Source organism: Anomaloglossus baeobatrachus, chromosome 4, assembly GCF_048569485.1.
Source record: "Anomaloglossus baeobatrachus isolate aAnoBae1 chromosome 4, aAnoBae1.hap1, whole genome shotgun sequence".
Taxonomy (NCBI): domain Eukaryota; kingdom Metazoa; phylum Chordata; class Amphibia; order Anura; family Aromobatidae; genus Anomaloglossus; species Anomaloglossus baeobatrachus.
In genome coordinates, this window is record NC_134356.1 from 489,482,966 (window position 1) to 489,506,147 (window position 23,182).

Sequence of the window (23,182 nt, forward strand, 5' to 3'; positions counted from 1 at the left end):
TGTATGTGGTCATGAGTGTGTGTGTGTGTGTGTGTGTGTGTGTGTGTGTGTGTGTGTGTGTGTGTGCTTTGTGTATTCATATATTCATGTTTGTTGTATATACGTATGTGGCCATGAGACTGTGTGTGTGTGTGTGTGTGTGTGTGTGCGCGCAACTGTTCATGTGTATTGTATGTATGTATGTATGTGGTCATGAGTGTGTGTATGAGCGCTTTGTGCGTACATATGTTCATGTGTGTTGTATGTATGTATGTATATGGCCAAGAGTGTGTGTATTTGTGCTTGTGTGTGCATAGGTTTTTGTGTGTTGTACTGTATGTATACATATTGTGTTGGTGTATAAATGCATGGTTGTATAAATATATAATGTGCAATTTTGGATGTGCTTGTGTAGTATGTGCATATTTTGTGCATGTTAGTTGTGTCTCTGTATGGATGTGTGTACGACTGCTGTACAGAACTATGATCACACCATATCGACTGAAATGACAATGACATTGGTGTACTCTTGATATTATAAGGACACTATAGTAGACTATCACAATAATACATATGAGGGGTGGAACAGATTTATATAAATGTTTTCTCGCCAGAGACAAGAAATGTTCCTCCACCAGGACAATATGTCCAAACCGCAAACATGGCTTATCAATGCGTGTTCTCCAGCTCTGGCTCATGTGAGGGTCTCATCCTGCTCAGATAAGTATTTTGTGATGAACTAATGGCCAGATAGAGGGAGAGACCCCCACATGAAGGCCGCTTCAATGCATCTTAACAAAAGTGTAATTTTCCCCTCTTGCAAAGCAGAAAGGCACGAGTGTGAATGAAAAATATCGACCACTATGAGAATATGAGCAGATGCTCCATCTCCTAATACCACAGGGCTGCAGCTAGCCACCACTGCCTTCTACTATAGGGTTAATAGATGGAGCCCTTACATGCAATGCATCACCTGATTGTTTCAAAGTTAATTTTAGGATTCTGTTCACGACTTCATGGACTTATTTTTTTCTAAATCCCCAATGAGTTTCAACTAAATTTCCAATGAATTTCATATGCAGAGATTGTAATATGAAAAGTAGAGATATCATCCCCTGCATCATGCAATAGAGCATGTTACTAATAGAATTCTGTGTCTTCCTCATGTGCTGCCTTTATTTAAACTAATAAAAAGAACAACCACTCTGACCCCCCCCTTATTCCCCATTTTGTTACTTTGTAGCGACAGATGTAGATGTATTTGTAGATGGACAAGTTTGCAGGAAGCTCTGGAGAAATGTAACTGTCCAGCTGGCAGCTGTGGCTTTTGGAGTCTTCACGCGTCACCTTTGACATCCTGCCTATTGGAGAAGAGCTGAGTCCTCCATCCACTGACCACTGCAAGCTGTCACCATTACCGACACATGGCGAGCCGTCCTCCTACCGGCCAGCAGCACCACACAAAGCCTATCACAATATACTGCCCCAATACAATTATATAGAGCAAGCAAAATATACTGCCCCAATACAATAAGACAGAACAATCACAATATACCGCCCCAATACAAATATACAGACCAAGCAAAATATACTGCCCCAATACAATCATACAGAACAATCACAATATACTGCCCCAATACAATCAGACGGACCAATCACAATATACTGCCCCAATACAATCATACAGAACAATCACAATATACTGCCCCAATACAATTATACAGAGCAAGCAAAATATACTGCCCCAATACAATCATAGAGACCAATCACAATATACTGACCAATACAATCATACAGACCAATCACAATATACTGTCTCAATACAATCATACAGAACAAATACAATATACTGCTCCAATACAACCATATAGACCAATCACAATATACTGCCCCAATACAATCATATAGACCAATCACAATATACTGCCCCAATACAATCATACAGAAAAAATACAATATACTGCCCCAATACAATCATACAGAACAATCACAATATACTGCCCCAATATAATCATATAGACCAATCAAAATATACTGCTTCAATACAATTATATAGAGCAATCAAAATATACTGCCCCAACAAAAACATACAGAGCAATCACGATATACTGCCCCAATGCAATCATACAGAACCATCACAATATACTGCCCTGATTAAATCATGCAAACCAATCAAAATATACTGCCCCAGCACAATCATGCAGACCAATCACAATATACTGCCCCAATACAATCATACAGATCAATCACAATATACTGCCCAATACCACCACACAAAGCCAATCACAATATACTTCCCCAACACACTTACACAGACCAATCAAAATATACTGCTCAAATGCAATCATACAGATCAATCACAATATACTGCCCAATACCACCACACAAAGCCAATCACAATATACTTCCCCAACACACTTACACAGACCAATCAAAATATACTGCCCCAATACAATCATACAGATCAATCACAATATACTGCCCAATACCACCACACAAAGCCAATCACAATATACTTCCCCAACACACTTACACAGACCAATCAAAATATACTGCTCAAATGCAATCATACAGATCAATCACAATATACTGCCCCAATTTAATCATACAGGTCAATCACCATATGCTGGCCCAATACCACTATACAAAGCCAATCACAATATACTGCCCAAACATAACCATACAGATCAATCAAAATATACTGCTCCAACTCAATCACACAGACCAATCACAATATACTGCCCCAATTTAATCATACAGATCAATCACAATAAACTTCCCCAATACCACCACTCAAAGTCAATCACATTATACTACCCCAACACAACCATACATACCAATCAAAATATACTGCCCTAATACAATCATACACACAAATTACAATATTCTGCTCCAGTACAATCATATAGACCAATCACAATATACTGCCCCAATATCATTACACAAAGCCAATCACAAGATACAGCTCCAGCCTAGCCATACAAACCAATCACAGTATAATGCTCTGGAACAATCATAGAAAGTCAATCACACTATCTTTCTCCATTACAATAAGCTGCTGCAAAACAATCATACAAAACCAATCACAATATACTGCCCCAATACCATTACCCAAAGCCAATCACAATATACTGCCCCAATACCATTACCCAAAGCCAATCACAATATACTGCCCCAATACCATTACCCAAAGCCAATCACAATATACTGCCCCAATACCATTACCCAAAGCCAATCACAATATACTGCCCCAATACCATTACCCAAAGCCAATCACAATATACTGCTCTATCACACTCACACTTAAACAACTAAAATGCTTTGTCCCAACTCTACTATGCAAAGCCAATTACTACACACTATAGCACCTTGATACAGGGCAGAGCACAATACACTGCTCCAGCACCTTCCTGTAGACCCAATCACTAATCACCAAGCTACATCACACCAAGCTGCACATCTCAGATCACAGCTCATAGCTCCTCCATAGAAAGCTGAGCACATCACTACACCAGCTCCAGCCGCACCATGCAGATCCAATCACAGCTCCTGCTCAGGAACAGTCAGCACGACCAACCCCAATGCATCGCCCGAGCAGCTCTGCGTACCTGGTGCCAACCAGATCACTATGTCCATGATATCACTATTTATATCCACATGTATGTGTGTGTGATCACTGCAAACCATGCCATTAGTTCAGATAGCAAATAAAAGATACTATAATAAAGTGCATATCCATATCTTACACACTTCACACCATCTGGCTGTATATATATATATATATATATATATATATATATATATATATATATATATATATATATATATATATATATATATATATATATATATATATATATATATATATATACACACACACACACACACACACACACACACGGTCACACATACGACATATATATATATATATATATATATATATATATATATATATATATATATATATATATATATATATATATATATATATATGTATACTGCTCAAAAAATAAAGGAAACACTTGAACAGCACAATGGTATTTTCGTGTTCCCTTTTTTTTTTTAGTTGTATATATAGTCGGATGTGTGGAGTATGTAATATATGGATATGCATTTTTGGATAGTTTCATTATATATATACCTTGGCTATGTCTATATCTAGCATATATGTACATATATGAGGCATAGTTTTATATATATATATATATATATATATATATATATATATATATATATATAAATAATCCATGTAAATTAGTTATTGATTTGTGCGTGATGGGGTTATATATAGCTACAATGACTATGTCTGTATCTAGCGCATATATATATATATATATATATATATATATATATATATATATATATATTACTAGGCATCTTTCCCTTGCACTGGATGTGCGCCTTTCTAGGATTGTGCTGAGACCTTTCTGTGGCTCCCTATTATCCAGCATTGATCACGTTTGATTTGATGTAAATGTATTTGCTCTCAAGGCCATTCCTCCCTCTACTTTACACTGGGGGTGATGGCTTTTCCCAATCTCACTCACTGTATACGGCTGGTAATTAGCGGCAGTTTAGTATCAGGGACAGATACATTATCTAATCAATGTTTAGAAATATCCCCGATCACATTCACATCATTGTTTTTCTGTCATTAAAATGATTTTCTAACCAACCAATCGTATCCTGCTAGTGGTAAAAAAAATCATTGGATAAATATCTGATTTGGGAAGGATATATATTGACTAATTGGAATGATTTGTGTTGGGAAAGGGTTAAAGTGTGTGTCTGCTCAGGTCTGCAGGGAGGACATTGCGGCTCCACACAATGGACACATCTGTACTGGCTGTGGGCTCTTCTGGGGGCACCTGCACAGCCCCGACCACGATCCCTGCTGATCCCTACAGAACACAATGCTGGACACAGAGGATGATATGGAGAAGATAGATGTATTAGTATTGCAGATCACCTACTATATCAGTGCTGATCCCCGCACTAGCAGATGTGGCAGACACGGTGCCAGGCTGTGCCAAGAAGGTGCCTGCTTAATAGGAATCGCCTTGATGTAATGAGCAGAGAAAACCCGGAAGTTAAAATTAAAATTCAATTTGAGCAGCACCCAGCACTTATAATGCAAAGTCACCAAATGGGAGGGACGAGGGGAGTAATGAGGGCACTGCTGAGCGGGGGGTGCGGGGACACTACAGCACTGCTACATGCCTGCACCACAGCCTAGACCAGAGGAGTGGAGAACCACAAGCCCCAGCAGCGTCACACACACTGGGTGCTAGAATGTGCAATATTTCTCATTAGCCACCCTCAGTGTATCACGACTGACGGGATCCTTAAAGGGGCACTCCACGTGCAATGGAGAGGTCTCTCAAAGGGAAGCCTATATATATATATATATATATATATATATAAATGAAAGCCTATACACAATCACACCTATATATGAATAACATTTCATACATATAAAGCCTATATATAAAGTGAAGCCTATATATACAATTGTACCTCTATATTTGAATAAAACTTCTTTTATATATATATATATATATATATATATATATATATATACACACACATACTAAAGCCTATATATAAATAGAGATATGTACACCGAAGCATATGTATCTATATATATATATATATATATATATATATATATATTATAAAGGCTATATATATATATATATATATATATATATATATATATATATATATATATACAGTGAAGAGCCTATATATGAATAAAAGCCTATATATAAACTGAAGCCTATATATAGAATAAAGCCTATATATAACATATATATATATATATATATATATATATATATATATATATATATATATATATATATATATATATATATATATAGTGAAGCCTTCGCAGATCTGGTGAGATGTGCAGGAAAGAAGGGACATTGAGTTACATGTTTTCTGAATTCCCCACTAATGATCCATTTGCAGATCGATACTGCCTAAAATGGCTGCTTCCAGGGAACAATAGAGTGCATCACCTTGCTCACCAGTCCTAGGTGGGACCCTGTGGGACCCTATAGGACTGTATATAGGGCTGTATACGGGGCCATATGTGCTGCTCGCCGGCTCTGCCGTACACGGTAAGTAGAAGCCTTATTAGAAGTGGGAGTGATGTGACAGGAGCTGGCTCCTCAGTGCGCAGGCGCGGTGCGGCTCGCCAGCTGCAGGGGCAGCAGCTCAGTGACTACACATTGATCAGTGAGGGACATGGCAGGAGATGGCGAGGGGACTGAGCAGCCTGCAATCACTGCTCTCGTAAAGGGGACCGGGCCTTGAAGCATAATAACAAGCACCCCAATAACACAGTGTATCTAATGGTAGTAAGTGGAGCAGAGGACAAGTTCCATTATTCCCGGGACGGGTCACCCACACGCCACATACATGTGCTGTCCACACGCCTGCACGGCTCATCATGAACGCTCAGCTGACCATGGACAATATCGGCGATCTGCACGGGGTGAGCCATGATCCGGTATCGGTCGCTGCTGATCTGATGACCGGCAGCCCCCACCACAGAGGACCGGTGGCACACCGCAGCAACCACCTGGCTGCTCATCCCAGATCCATGGGCATGGCTTCCATCCTGGACGGAGGAGAATACCACCATCATCACCACAGACCCCCAGACCATGCCTTAACGGGAGCCCTGCACCCCACCATGACCATGGCGTGTGACACCCCACCGGGCATGAGTATGAGCAGCACCTACACCACCCTCACCCCTCTGCAGCCCCTGCCACCCATCTCCACCGTGTCGGACAAGTTCCCCCACCACCACCATCACCACCACCACCATCCCCACCAGCGGATACCGGGCAATGTCAGCGGCAGCTTCACCCTCATGCGGGATGACCGAGGGCTGACTTCTATGAACAATCTGTACACCCCCTACCACAAGGAGGTCACCGGCATGGGACAAAGCTTATCTCCCCTCTCGGGATCTGGTCTCGGGAGCATCCACAATGCCCAGCAAGGCTTGCCTCACTATGCCCACCCTAGTGCCACCATGCCTACTGAGAAAATGCTCACCCCCAATGGCTTTGAAGCCCATCACCCTGCCATGTTGACAAGGCATGGAGAACAACATCTCACCCCGCCATCTGCTGGCATGGTGCCTATCAATGGGATCCCTCATCACCCTCATGCCCATTTAAACGCCCAGACTCACGGGCAAATCCTGGGCTCCACTAGGGAGCAAAACCCTTCATCTGTGACTGGATCACAAGTCAACAATGGAAGTAATTCAGGGCAAATGGAAGAAATCAATACCAAAGAAGTAGCTCAGAGGATCACCACTGAGCTGAAGCGGTACAGCATCCCCCAGGCGATCTTTGCGCAGAGGGTGCTGTGCCGCTCACAAGGGACCCTCTCAGATCTGCTGAGGAACCCCAAACCTTGGAGCAAACTCAAATCCGGACGGGAGACCTTTCGTAGGATGTGGAAGTGGCTTCAGGAGCCTGAATTCCAGAGGATGTCAGCTCTCAGGCTAGCAGGTGAGCCCCCCCAATGTGTAGCCCCTCTATTGTACTCATCTCTGAAGCCTCTGGCTGCTGATTCTCCCTACTTCACTCAGGCTTTTGTGCTTTCTTCTACAATACTAGTGTCCTATACCCTGCCACCTCTTCTGGTAGATGGTCCATATAGTCTCATTCACCCTGTGTCTTTTGTGTGGAGCATTATATACCACCTGCACCCTGGTATTCTTCAGAGGGTCACCTCCTGCCATTGCTGTCTCTGTAGACCCAGCATTGTTCACCCCCTCTAGTCTGTCATTGTCACCCTGATCATCTCACCACACTGTCAACAGCAGGCCAATTCTCTGTACTGTGGACTGGCTCTGAAAATGATCCAGGGGCACTAATATTTTATAGGATCCAGGGTCTGGTGGAAAAAAGCATATAGAAAACCAGGGAGATCCCACTCTTATCTCCCACCCATTGTCTTTGTCAAACAATTAATATCGATTGATTGATTGATATCTATCTGCTAGTCGATAAATCAATACTCGCAGAGACGTTTACACTTACTGAGCCAGTGCAAGAACCAGCATATAAATTGACTGCATGAGGCTAGAATGGAGGGCTGTATCAGGCAATGTGTGAATATGGGCTGAATATTTAGGAATATCTGTCACTATGTCTATGGTGAGCCCTTCTCATAGCTGTGCACAATCCAGCAGTGAGGGAAGCTCCTTGTATCGGTGGCTGTCAGGGACATGGCTTTGTTTCAGCATGGACTATACTTATGTTAGATGGAAATGTGACAGAGGACACTTTTTAATCCCAGATCCAGTGTAGAGGTTAATAGGGAAGCCTCAGAGCTAGGGTTGGATCCTCTATATGATTGAAATGGTTATATTATTATTATTATTATTATTATTATTATTATTATTATTATTATATTGTTGCATACTTGTGTCTTGCAGACATCTGATATTATTATTATTGCTATTATATAGTGCTGGACATCTGTCCCTTGTAGCCTTCTCATGTGTTTTTTATTACTATTATTATAATTATTATTATTATTTATAATGCAACATAGTTGACCCTTGTAACCTTCAGATGATATTATTATTATTAATAATAGTAATAATAATAAAAAAATAGGGTGCTGCTGACCCTTGTAGCCTTCTGATGTACTTACTATTATTATTAGTATTATTAGTAGCACTACAATTAAGGACCCTGCTAATAATACTATGCATAGTAATAATAATACTAAATAATGATATTATTCCTATAATGTCTGTGTAGGATGCCTGAAGCCTAATCTCTGCACAGTGCAGATTTGTGCAATAAGTGATTCCCGGAGTTTAATAGAAAGCAGAGTCTTATTTGAGGGATTAATTAACTGGCAGCTCTTCATTAATCCGTCCCGGGAGAGTGGCAGGCAGTCAGTGTGAGGTGCTGTCACTAGCTGAGATTTGCTCCACAGACGCCAGTGGGAAGGAGTAGCCCCTGGATTACACATAATGTGATAGCAGTGTATTGTGATCTGTACCAGGCTCCATTTATTCTATTATTATACAGCAGGCACCAATGACACAAAATAGCTGCCTATAGTGATATAGGAGACATAGATATGTGCTTTCACTGCACTGCTGCTCAATGCCAGAGTGCAGCTGGTAAAGCACCCACATTCACATACATGTAGGAGCATGCACAAATTCTATCTGTATACAGTCCCCCCTTTATATGTGGATGCATAGGGAGTAAAGCATTGTCCACAAGAGGATCTGGAAGGCGAACAGGGACTTGTACAGCTCCTCGTGATCCCCGGGAAAGCTGCGATTGATAAGAAGTCTTCTTCGATTTACAGTGTATTTTTACAACAATTTGGTGGAACAGAATCTCCATTTATTTACATGGATCAATAGTGGAAACAAGCGCTTGAATTAGAATGTAGGATCCCCTTCTTGGCGTTATCTGGGCATTAATCTGCCAATCTGGAGTGTCTGCTGGAGAGGGCTGCACACTGACTGCATACAGATCCACTGTGCCCACCATACACATGCACAGGCATCGATTACTATGCACTAACAGCTCCAGCCACAGAGAAATACAGTGCAAAATAGATATTTGTGTCTCTGATGGGCTGTTACCTATACACTGGAATATATTCCTTTTCAGAGGTTCTAATTTTGTAGTAAATCATATATATATATATATATATATATATATATATATATATATATATATATGTGAGCAAATATATTAAATACACAGTCATTAGTGTTGTTTGTTACAATAGTTATGTTATTACTATATTAGTTAACTAAAAATAAATAATAATGATGTGTATGTACTTTGCACATATGGAGATATATTTATATATTTGTAAATGGAGGCACAGCAATTGTTCATGTTAAACATCCTAACCTTAGTTTCTATAGTTTTGCTTTCCTTTATCTATATAAAAAAATTGCAATTGGAGGTTCAAAAAAGTATTTAATTCAAAACAGTGATTGCTAAAGAAGTATATTGTATTAGAACCTCCAAACCAAAATGCAATTATTGTACATTGAGAAACATGTAATGGGGTACGAATAATAAATATAAATATATATATACATATATAAAAAATATATATTCTTAATTCATTCTTAACATATACAGGTGTATGTATATATATATATATATATATATATATATATATATATGAAATTAAATGTAAAATGTCATAGAAAAAGCTCTCTATATTATTAGAAAAAATAGTGATAATAATAAAAATAATAACAACAATGAATTGGTTATTCTTAACATATATATATGTCTGTATATATATATATATATATATACACACACACACACACACACACACACACAAACACACACACACATATATATACAGAACTATATAATATGTATATATGTATATATATATATATATATATATATATATATATATATATATATTTATATATTAAGAATGACCAATTCATTGTTGTTATTATTTTTAATATTATCATTATTTTTTCTAATAATGTAGAGAGATTTTCTATGACATTTTACATTTAATGTATTAATTACATTAGTGAATTTCTTTTATTTTGCTATTGCTGATCATTTTAGGTTTGTAGTGGAAGAACACGTTTGATTTTTCTATTTTAGTATTTATAAATGTATGGTAGAGTTTAGCCCTACCTGAAGTGTAAATATGTAGATTCCCACAGGGAATATTTTATAAATATAATAGCATTATTCCTTTCTGGATATTCAGCACACTTTATATCATTTTATTGAGTACACTTTTACATAACTGTATGCTATGATATTACATGTGCCGTGGAGTAGTTTTGTACTTCTGTGAGTTGGAGGCCTCTGCAGATATTTGCAGTACTGTGGATAGGTAAAGTGCAAGTTTAGAAGAATATGAGTGCATATGTTTTACTTTAGTGGTGTCAACCTATCCTGAGAGTAGTTTGTCATTTTACATTTGTTTCTGGGCCTCAGTTTAGATTGCAATGATTTTCTGCCATAATAGGCCTCTGTTGGTGTCTGGAGGTTGCTTGTGTTCTCTGATTCAATCCATGTTACTCCACACACTTGGGGCTTACTCTTATTTTTCACAATGTGCATGAAACATATTCAGTTTAGGCATTTTCTTTACACTCAATTGAATTTACTTTTGTGGTTTAATGTAGGCCTGTTTCTTTCTAGGACTTGACACACTTGCTGATCAATATAAGTTCATAGTTCCAGGATCACTGATTAGTCAGCCACATTTCACAAATTATACTACAGTGAAGGTTTTTTTTTATTCTAATATTCATTTAGAGTTAACTTATTTAATAAATGGCATACACTTTAGGAATAAATATTTTTCTAGAAAAAAAATTGCCAGAATAAAATTATTTATTTCTATTATTAATTCACATTTAGATTTCTAGCTTTTACATTAATACTAGAGACTGTAAATGGAAAATATTAGCGATCAGATCAGATTAGTGATCAGATTAAAGAAAAATAATAATAATAATAATAATTATTATTATTATACAAATATATATACATATATAAAATACTTAATTCTCTAATATAGTCACTAATATTTTCAACTTCCAGTCTCTAGTACTAATGTAAAGTAAAGACATGTAAATGTGAATTAATAATGTAAATAAAATAATAATAATAATAATAAAAACTGTTATTATTATTATTATTATTATTATACATTATAAAATACTTCATTCTCTAAGCAAGTCACTAATATTTTTCACTTACAGTCTCTAGTATTAATGTAAAAGAAAGACATGTAAATGTGAGTTAATATAAATACATTTAATAATAATAATAATAATAATAATAATTATTATTCCATATTTTACTGTTTATCATAATTACAGTCATATTATTTATAATAGAAGTCAGAGAAAGTTTTCGTGAGCTCTGGGATTACAGCTTCTTCAAAGTGGAAATGAAACCAGTAATGCAAATGAGTTGTCTAATGAAGCATTTTAGGCAGTTACGGCCACTTACACTTCCAATCCATTGTTTAGAAACATTTTTTTTAATAGTGAGGATTTTGGTAACTTATACTATTCTGTGAATTTTTCATGTTATTTTATTTTTGCTTTCTGGTGAAGTTTTATAAATAAACTGAAATATAAATTAAACTAATCACTTTGCAACAATTAGGGTTTATAAACTTAGGGGCTGTCATAGACTCTTCAGCCCTCGTTAATTAATATATTGTTCTGCAGTATCATAATGAAGAGCAATGGCTTAATTAATGTACTTCTGCTACACCTCCACCTTAAGGGACGGAGTTTGTTGTACACAATCAGATAAGTACTGTTTAGTATCAAAGGGCAGAAGGGCAGCAGCTATCAGAGCAGCCAATCAGACGTCAGCTTTGGTGTTTACCAAATGATTGGCGTTTACTCCAAAGTTTATCTGTATTTTTCAATAATTTGTAAAATCCAGTATATAATGTGGTAGAACCATCTTTATTCAAAAGTAGATTCAAATATGAATCGTTGTACTCCAGCCTCAATTTAGAAATGCCTTCTTCCATGGTCTCCAATAGATTGCAATAAATGATGATACATTTCATATATACAGTAATTTCCTGAAAAAAGTATCTGTAGTGTCCAAACTTTAAAGGTACAAGTCATACATATCCAGTGAATCTTGATCCCTTAGACTTGTAACAAGTAGAATAAGCCATGGAAAGTTGGATTTGTTTGGTCACCTCTCCGGAATTCAAGTTTTCACTTAGTTTGTCCTTACTTTGCTTATTTGTTCTGAAGGTTCACCCAAGGCTCGTTCACCCTATTATGATAACTGATTACTCTCAGTTTTCAATTGACATAGCAATATATCTTCTAAGTAAGTAGTAAGCTCTCATGTTCTTCACCTTCCTTAATGAATTGAATTATATCCCTGCAATACAATTACTACTGATCTGATTGGGACAGATGGGCCTCAGTCATGACATATGTATTCTGATCATTACAACCTTTCCATAGAACTACTATTGAATGCTGTTTGATCTCCCTGTATATGTATTGCCATCACACAGAGAAGCATCATATAAACATATCAGCTACTTTTCAGTATTACTTGATGTACCATAGCAATTAACCGATCTGCCATCTCCAGCTCTCTCTGATAACGCTTCTGTCATATTGGTTGGCAAAAGACAGATATACCACAGTGAGGCAAGATATTGGAAACCAAGTATCCAATACTTCTATACATTGATCATTACTGATTTGTTCTTTTTGTCCTGATTTTAAGGCTTTAAAATAACACTGGGAAACAATGGGATCAGAAGGAAAGTGGTGTGTGTCCAACTATAATACATTGCACCATAGGCATTATAGTAACTGAAGACAATGTTATAATGTTTGTGTACAGAAAGTTGTTATCAAGCTAAAAGCCATAAGGAATGTAGTCCTTAGGACAAAGTTCCACGATTCCACAATAAGTATTTGGTGCGTTTTTGGTGCTATATATTTTCATTGCACAAAAAATGAAGAGAATTACAGTTCCAGCAAAAAACGGATGGGATTTATAAAAATATTATGACCGATAATTTTTTTTTATCTCTCTATAAACGGACTTGCAGTGGATTTTCTAATTCTGGAAGATATCCATTTTTCTTGCAGTACATATGCATCTTATGTGCGAATTGTCCCCATAGTCTCGAAAAAGATGAGGAAACTCAGTTAAAAACCCATATACGTTTTCAGCGCATTTCCACAGTGGACAAGCACTAAGAATGTATGTAATGGCTTCACCGATAAAGTTTTATCAAACTTAAGTAACAGGAAATATCCAAAGCAGTTTCATTTAAAACATAACAAAAAAGGACACAAAAGCTTCAGCTGCAAATATTAGATAAAAACGCAATTATAAAAAAACACTAAAAAATGCTACAAAAAAAGTAAATAATCGAATTTAGATAATTGGTGAAGAAAATCTGCAGCATCAAAAATGCCCCAAATTCTCTCATGGTGGGAACTAAGCCTTAGATGTGGAGCAAAAGTTTTAGCTGCAGTTACAATACAAATCTGGCCCCAGTGCTTTATTGTGACTCATTTCACATAAGACTAGGTTATTCAGATATATACTCCTTCAATTATGAAATGGAATATATAGGACCATGGTAAAAAAGAATAACTTATATTTTGAGTTATTATTATTTATTATTATAGCGCCATTTATTCCATGGCGCTTTACGTGTGAAAAGGGGTATACATAAAAACAAGTACCGTAATCATGAACAATACAAGGCAAAAACAGGTACAGGAGGAGAGAGGACCCTGCCCGCGAGGGCTCACAGTCTATAGAGTTCTTTATTTAAAAAAATAATTTGTTGTCCATGTGTCCTGTGTAGCAGTTATTATATTTCATTTCTATAGTGCTATTTATTCCATGACGTTTTACAAGTGAAAAGGGGTATACATAATAAAACAAGTACAATATTCATGAACAATACAAGACATACACTAGTACAGAGGGAGAGAGGACCCTGCTCACGAGGGCTCACAGTCTACACAAAGTTAGAGACAATTTGTAGTTTTTTGGGTTCTTTTTGGCTTTCAGCTTCATTTATTTATCTGCAGGATGGTCTTCTTCATATGGTGAATTGGCCTGGAAAGACACAGCACCATGACTCAAAACAGTCCCAGCAGCTGAGCAGCCAATGCACCTATACATTTTCTATGCATATTTTTAGGAGTTAATTGCTTAGTGTAAACTAATGTCTAAGGGGTGCTTCACACACAGCGAGCTCGCTGCCGAGATCGCTGCTGAGTCACGCTTTTTGTGACGCAGCAGTGACCTCATTAGCGATCTCGCTGTGTGTGACACTGAGCAGCGATCTGGCCCCTGCTGCGAGATCACTGCTCGTTACACACAGCCCTGGTTCGTTTTCTTCAAAGCCACTCTCCTGCTGTGACACACAGATCGCTGTGTGTGACAGCAAGAGAGCGACAAATGAAGCAAGCAGGGAGCAGGAGCCGGCGTCTGACAGCTGAGGTAAGCTGTATCCAAGATAAACATCGGGTAACCAAGGTGGTTACCCGATATTTACCTTAGTTACCAGCCTCTGCAGCTCTCACGCTGCCTGTGCTGCCGGCTCCGGCTCTCTGCACATGTAGCTGCTGTACACATCGGGTTAATTAACACGATGTGTACAGCAGCTAGGAGAGCAAGGAGCCAGCGCTAAGCAGTGTGCGCGGCTCCTTGCTCTCTGCACATGTAGCTGCATTACACATCGGGTTAATTAACCCGATGTGTACTGTAGCTAGGAGAGCAAGGAGCCAGCGCTCAGTGTGCGCGGCTCCCTGCTCCCTGCTCACACTGGTAACTAATGTAAACATCGGGTAACCATACCCGATGTTTACCTTAGTTACCAGTCTCCGCAGCTTCCAGACGGCGGCTCCGTGCAAGCGCAGCGTCGCTTGCACGTCGCTGCTGGCTGGGGGCTGTTCACTGGTCGCTGGTGAGATCTGCCTGTTTGACAGCTCACCAGCGACCATGTAGCGATGCAGCAGCGATCCTGACCAGGTCAGATCGCTGGTCGGATCGCTGCTGCATCGCTAAGTGTGAAGGTACCCTTACACATTGGCCAAAACCAGTGGCTCAAAAGCCACATGTAACTAGAAGTGCCCCTGCTGTGTGGCTGACTTTAGGAGTCCTTTGTTATGAGTATATGCACTAACAATTGAGATTATTGACATCTTTGCACTCACAAGACAGTGATGTTGCATTCAATAGTAACTTTTTTTTATGATTCTTAGTTTTACAAAATTGCAAAGTCCAGCTTTACTAGATATATTGTAACATGCTTTAAGTGCAACATGACCTTGAGGCTGGACACATATGGCTTCTGAGACATCTCAGAGTTCTCTGACACTTTACTGTGTCAAGTGGCAAAAAAATAATCACATAATCTTGTTGGACAGGTTGGAAAACCCCAGTGTACAATATTGAGCAAAGGCTGTCTGTACATACACAGTGCAGACAGTGCAGATCTTAGTTGTCTAGTAGGATGTAGGAAAGAAAGAAATGTAACATATTCCCAATTATTACAGGCTACAATACTATCTTGGAAAAGTCCAATTTGATCCACCAAGTTAGAAAGTTTGTTGCTTCAAAATTACCAGATTCATACAGTTTAGGAAGAATGACAACCTCAACCTTTATTTTATCACAAGAAAGTGTATCTATTGTGTATCTATGTTATATATTTTATGTAGTCTCTAATGTGAAATCTGGTGACAGATCCACTTAACATTGTTAGTTTCATGTGGTAGATCCTGTGTTCGACAGTTTGCATCTGAGGCCTTGTAACAACTTACTATGATGTCATTTAAATGAGCCCATGGAAAAGCGGATCACATAAAGGCTGCTTTACATGCAGCGACATCGCTAGCGATGTCGCTGGTGAAAGCACCAGCCCCCGTCGGTTGTGCGTCAGGGTCAAATCGCTGCCCGTGGCGCACAACATCGCTAACACCCGTCACACATACTTACCTTCCTAGCGACGTCGCTGTGGCCGGCGAACCGCCTCCTTTCTAAGGGAGTGGTTCATGCGGCGTCACAGCGGCGTCACTAAGCAGCCGCCCAATAGAAGCGGAGGGGCGGAGATGAGTGGCCGTAACATCCCACCCACCTCCTTCCTTCCTCATTGCCGGCGGCCGCAGGTAAGGTGTAATTTCTCGTTCCTGCAGTGCCACACATAGCGATGTGTGCTGCCGCAGGAATGACGGACAACCTGCGTCCTGCAACAGCAACGATATTTGTGATAAGAAAGACGTGTCAACGATCAACGATTAGGTGAGTATTTTTTATCGTTAACAGTCATTCCTGCGTTTCACACGCGACGACGTCGCTAACGAGGCCGCATGTGCGTCATGAATTCCGTGACCCCAACGACATCTCGTTAGCAATGTCGTTGCGTGTAAAGCCCCCTTTACCCAAATGAAGGATGTGAATGTGTGAACCCTTCCCTATGTTAATCATACTCCTTCAAAGGGAAGGCTGATTTCACAAATATTCATTGTGTCCAGTTACTTATTTGTTTGAACTTGACACAACTAATGAAATGGTTGTGCACTGGTCCAATGTTGATGGCCGGAACCAGAAATATGGCACACAATGTTTTCTGATCTGGTTCAAGGACCCTATACCAGAAATGATCCATTAGAACACTACTAAAGCATAAGAAAGAACACCAGAAGATCTTATGGGAACAAGGCCTAATTGAGAATCAGTATGAAATAGTAGATTGTGACTCATGTGACAGTTGTAAATGACAATACATGGCTGTAGGAAAATGCACTTGCTGTATGTATGTAAAGTACCACTCCAATGTTTTGTTTTTAATTGTAAATCTGTTAGATATCAGTAATGTATGTTCAGTATGTGCATTAAATAAGTTACCGGTGGTTGTCTTCTTCCGTTTCCAGCGCTGCTCCGTCTCTCTTCTTCATTATGTGACTGCAGCTTTTCTTGCTGGTTCACACAGCCATTCGTCACTTTGGTTCTTAATGTAAGTCTATGAGATCTTTAATGTATGTCTCATAGGCTTACAATGAGAAAGTTACTTGTTGTCCATACAGAAACGCTGTGTGATCCGACTGGTCACAACTGTGGTCTAATGATGCAGAAGAGGACAGGAGCAGCATTGAAAACAGCAGAAGACAGCAATCAGAAAGTGTTTTAATGTCTCCACTGAACATATATTACTTATATCTAACGGATGGGCAGATTTAACCCCCCACTGGAGTGGTACCTTAAGTTGGAGACGCAAAAAGTGCAGGTGAATGCATTTGATGTGCCTGTTGCAGCAGATGCACAAGTTGAGCTGTTGTGACTAGAAAAGAATATATAAATTCACCGCACTCTCATGGTTGGATGCTGTATATAGGTATGTTTACTTATAAACAGAAAAAAATTATATATGGTAGTGTGCGACACATCCAATGTTTTTACTCGCCTGGGTCTCAATCATGTGGTCGCTGGACTGCGACTAGAGATGAGCTGAACTAAAAGTTAGTTTTGGGACCCAGACTTGACTTGAACATGTTCCTGGACTCAAAACACCATTTACGGCAAAGGGGACCTAAACTAACGGGCTCGACTGGAGTAATGAATATAATGGAAGTCATTAATTGGGCAGTTCGGCTCTCCGCCCACATACAGCTATAAGCAGAGTATTTCTGGGGGAGGGCAGGGTTGTTTTTTTTTCAACACACTGCATCTAAAAATGTTGTTTTGACCCCCAGTGAGAGCCATTGAGAGATTGCAAAAGTCTCTCATTGGGCCAAGCACCGAGCATACCTAAGCACCTCGATGCTCAATCAAGTGGTTAGCATACGAACAGCACCCAAACTCAGACCCAGACTTTTTTTTTGAAAAGACCATGTTCAGGTTCGAGCCCCGGACACCCAGTGTTTGGTACAAACCCGATCTTTACAGTTTGGGTTCTCTCATCTCTAGCTAGTAGTGACACAGTATGGGATTGGAGAGCTCTACAATATTTGGAGCCTTGGGTAAATTAGGAAGCCAGTTTTTTTGCAGTGTAATGGCTTTCATTGATTCCATCACTTAGTATTTACATCCTATATAGGAGGCAAAGAAAGTTTTGAGAGGAGACAACTATTGTTCTTTCAATCTACATTTTTATTTCAAATTGAAACCCTCTTTAATATATGGGGATTTGTATAAAATCTTTATAGACTCGGAATATGAAAGGTCACTTATCAGTGTAAGCTTCAGCTTCTGTCATCAGATCTTGACATCTTAATATGAGTCATGCATATGAGATGACATTGTAGAGCACCTCAATGAGATCATTAGCCAATATCCCGTGCATCAGATTATCTCATCACCATTTATACTATTCTATCCATTTACCATTCTTCCCGCATTGTCTCCATGTATAGATAAATTGGCATCTGATAATTACTGATTACTCACAAGTTCAGATGGACAATACAAGAAAATATGATATCAGCATGAAAGTCACTGTTTTAATTAATATTATAGTAATATCTTTCGAAATTCTTTCCAAATGAAATATCAATTATTGTTGAGATAACGTTCACAAATCTCTCCTTAACAACCTTAGGCCTCCTTCACACCTCCGTATCTGTTGTAACGCTGACCACCAGGGGGCACAGGTACAGTGGAATTGTTAAGTGAGGCGCTAGCCCACTAGGGGTCACTAGACGGGGAAGGTCTGCATAGTAGTCGGTCAAGCTAAGTGTCAGAAGCTGGTAGGTCACATCAGTATAGAGGAGCAAGAGAAGCAGAGGTCACATGCAAGCCGGTGGTCGGTAAGCCAGGAAGTAGCGTCAGGTACAGAAGGGGAGCAGAACCATGGTCAGAGAACAAGCCGGGGTCGGAAGCCGAGAGGACACAAAGGTACAGAGGAGAGAGCTGGGCCAGGGTCACAAAACAGGAAGATGGTCAGGAAGACAGGGAGTACAGACAATACGGGGGTGGGGGGGGGCGGAGGTCAGGGAATGGGACGCAAGGTAACGAGACAAGATCAGAACAACTCACGAAAATCAGAAGCGTACACTGCAGAGGAGGAACTATTACTGGCAGCGTTCCGGATGAGACAGCTCCAAGATAAGGCAGAGTGATCTCACGAAACGATGAATGACCGAATAGGCCCCTCCCACCGAGCCTGACCCCAAAGAATACAGACAACATGAAAACACCAAGGACCCAATAGCTCTATGTAGAGCAGAGCCAAAAGTGAATCATGACACCTTTGGTATCTGTTTTTTTCACAGATAGCACACGTACCCATTATAACCTATGGTGCAATTCACATGTCCGCGTTTTTTTACACAGACCATGTGTCTATGCAAAGCACACGGAGATATGTTAGTTTTTTATGGCAATATGGATATCAAGGGCCAATACAAGTCTATGTGTCCATGAAAACCACATACAGTACCAGCATACTATATCCGTGTGCTATCTGTGTTTAACATTGCAAACTATAGTAGAAGTTGTATCATTTATTTAGTTATCGGTCCATCTGTGAAAAACACAGATTATACTGATGGTAGAAACAGACACGCGGACTATATACACTACATTGATGACACTACAACATCATTTTTTCACGTACGTGTTTAAACAAAGACGCGTGAAGAAGGCCTTACTTCTAGAATAAGGGGCACTTTGCACACTACGACATCGCAAACCGATGCTTGTGATGCCGAGCGCGATAGTCCCCGCCCCCGTCGCAGCTGCGATATCATGGTGATAGCTGGCATAGCGAACATTATCGCTACACCAGCTTCACATGCACTCACCTGCCCTGCGACGTCGCTCTGGCAGGCGACCCGCCTCCTTATTAAGGGGGAGGGTCGTGCGGCGTCATAGCGACATCACGTGGCAGGCGGCCAATAGAAGTGGAGGGGCGGAGATGAGTGGGACGTAAACATCCCGCCCACCTCCTTCCCTCCGCATAGCTGGTGTGAGCCGCAGGACGCAGGTAGGAGATGTTCCTCGCTCCTGCGGCTTCACACACAGCGATGTGTGATGCCGCTGGAACGAGGAACAACATCGTAACATCGGTCATTTCCAAATTATGGAAATGACCGAGGTTACACCGATGATACGATTACGACAATTTTGCGCTCGTTAATCGTATCAAAAAGGCTTTACACACTACGATGTCGCATGTGACGCCAGATGTGCGTCACTTTCAATTTGACCCCCACCGACATCGCACCTGCGATATCGTAGAGTGCAAAGTGCCCCTAAGACTCATGATAAAAATGTTGCAACAAAGTAAAACCATAGAAAATCTGATGATTTACTGGTTAAAAATTTACATTAGATCACAAACATAAGGAGGGTGTACACATAGAGAAGGGCGAATAGTAACTATTCGTGATCGGATAATGCATACCGAATACCAAGTACTATTTCAGTATTCGTCACCACAAGAAAAATGCTTAGGTTCCCCACTGACTTGAATTAGGTTTGTTAGTCGTGACGAATTCCGGAATAGTACTTTGGGATTCGTTGCGAATAATCCGAACATTAATAGTTACTATTCACCCATCGTTATTTACATGTTAACTCTAGAACGCATATCTGGGGCCTCGCAGGCCTGCTAGGTCATTTGTTTTTTATGGTAGATTGAATTGCTTGCGCGTTCTAGGGTTAGCAATACTACTTTTATACATGTAAAATAACAAATAAAGCAGTTACTCACCATCTGGTTGGTCAACTTCCAGCTTTCCGCCACTGCTCTGATCATTGTATATTGTCTGCATCGGTGACTTCACGATTACAGCACACATTACCACTGCAGCCAATCGCTGACTAAGCACCTCCTCCACTGTAGATAACGCAAGCTACTGTGCTCAGTGGTGATGGGCACTGTAGTTGCAATGTCACTGCTGCAGTCTTTAAACAATATTAGAGCATGAGCAGAGAGTCGTCCCTGAACCTAGGGAGCTTGAGAACCTGCTCTGTTTGTTACTTTACATGGTATTAAAAGCTTTGGGGACCGGTTTTGGTAAAGTGTAGAGCTACTTTGATATCTATCATGAACTGGTAATCTATAAACTAGCAAATTATATATTTTACCAACGTATCTAAATAACTGGAGCTTATAGTATATGACGATAAGTATGTAGATACCAATTGTAATGACTGGTCTTCTACTGTTTGACACCGAGGTAACATGAAGCTAGTGGTTGCAACATTGGACCATCATCAACTGAGACTCGTTTTCTTTATTACCTGTAATGTTCTGTTGTTCTCTTGAGTCCTGTTCTACCAGCCAGTGCTTAAAAAGGAAGTTACAGACATTACTGGTGTTGATGCTGGACCAGCCTGAGAAAATTTCATTTATTTGATGATGATGATGATGATGATGATAAGAAAACCATAGAACTCAGGGTGCAGTGAAGCATTATTGACCAGTTAGTCTATGATATTTATGCTATTCTACATATCAAGAAGGTGGCCATAGTAAACACTTCAGTCCTTCTGGACCTTCTTATGTCCTGGCTGATTTCTGACATCACGACTACTCCTTATCTCCATGCACAAGGTCTGTATGGATCAAAATATTTACTTTGGCCACAGTCTTCATATATGGAATAACATAAAGGGGTTGTCCAATATTGGACAACTGCTGCTTAATCACACCACTGTCCATCATAAAATAAAAATGCTTGATGTTTTCCTCCCTAATCGACCCCATTCCATCAATGTTGGAAATTTGAATCCCAGTAGTAACATGATATATGTTGTCACCCGACCTTTGCAGCCAATCAGTAGACACTGATCGGTTGCAGCCCTTCAATATTTCATTAGAACAAAAGTCCTCTGATGTGAGGATAGTGAAGGCTGCAGCCAATCTGCAGTTGGGAATCGGCTGCAGTGGTCATCCCACATAATGTCATGTGACCACCGGAAATTGATCCATATTTTTTTTTAATTTATGATGGGCACTGGAGCGATTAAGAGGTGGTTGTAAAGTCGTAGACTGACATTAATAAAGTTATCATCTTCACTGCAATTTATTCAAGTGTTATGGAGCTCTGTATTTTTTGCTTTGGATCTATTTCATACACACCATCAGATTCCAAGAGCGCCAATCATATTCCTACTGATAGAGAAAGATCAGTGACATCTTACAATAGGGGTGGCCGAACCAGACAGATTTTAGTTGTTAGACATTCACGTGCTAAGAAGACAGCACAAACGATCACAAAGACTGCCGCAAGAAGCCTTGTAAACTGATGGAGCCAAGGGTGCCTCTGTAGACAAAATGTATGGTGGTGAATTTACATGAATCAAGGGGAGAAACTGATTGAAGGATGAAGCATTTGAGGGTTTGAGGTTTCCCTAAGTTTCTCCGTAGGGAATATGGAAAATATAATATACCGTGATTTTCCAAAAATAAGACACTGTCTTATATTTTTTTGCCTCCCCAAAAAAGCACTAGGGCTTATTTTTGGAGGAGGTCTTATTCTTGGAGAAACACAGTTGGGGGGTAAGTTTACCCCCCAAAAAAGCAGACCACCCCACTTCCAAGGAGACTCATACTTACCAGACCCGGACGTCTGCGTGGCTCCCAGGTCCTCCTGTGATCTCCAGTGGGTGCTGCATGCTGTCCTCCCCTGCTTCTGGCTGATACGATGACACACTCACAC

The 23,182-nt window shown here is 39.7% G+C and overlaps 1 protein-coding gene across 2 annotated transcripts in view; it reads left to right on the forward strand.

Annotated features, from left to right (window-relative positions):
• Positions 1-6,226: 6,226 nt before the first annotated feature.
• Positions 6,227-23,182, forward strand: part of ONECUT1 (one cut homeobox 1) — an 82,973-nt gene continuing 66,017 nt past the window's right edge. For both annotated transcript variants that reach the window (XM_075345772.1, XM_075345773.1), the window contains exon 1: positions 6,227-7,517. In XM_075345772.1, coding sequence (XP_075201887.1) covers positions 6,437-7,517 — 1,081 coding nt within the window. In that variant the 5' untranslated portion in view covers positions 6,227-6,436. The remainder of the gene's footprint in view (positions 7,518-23,182) is intronic.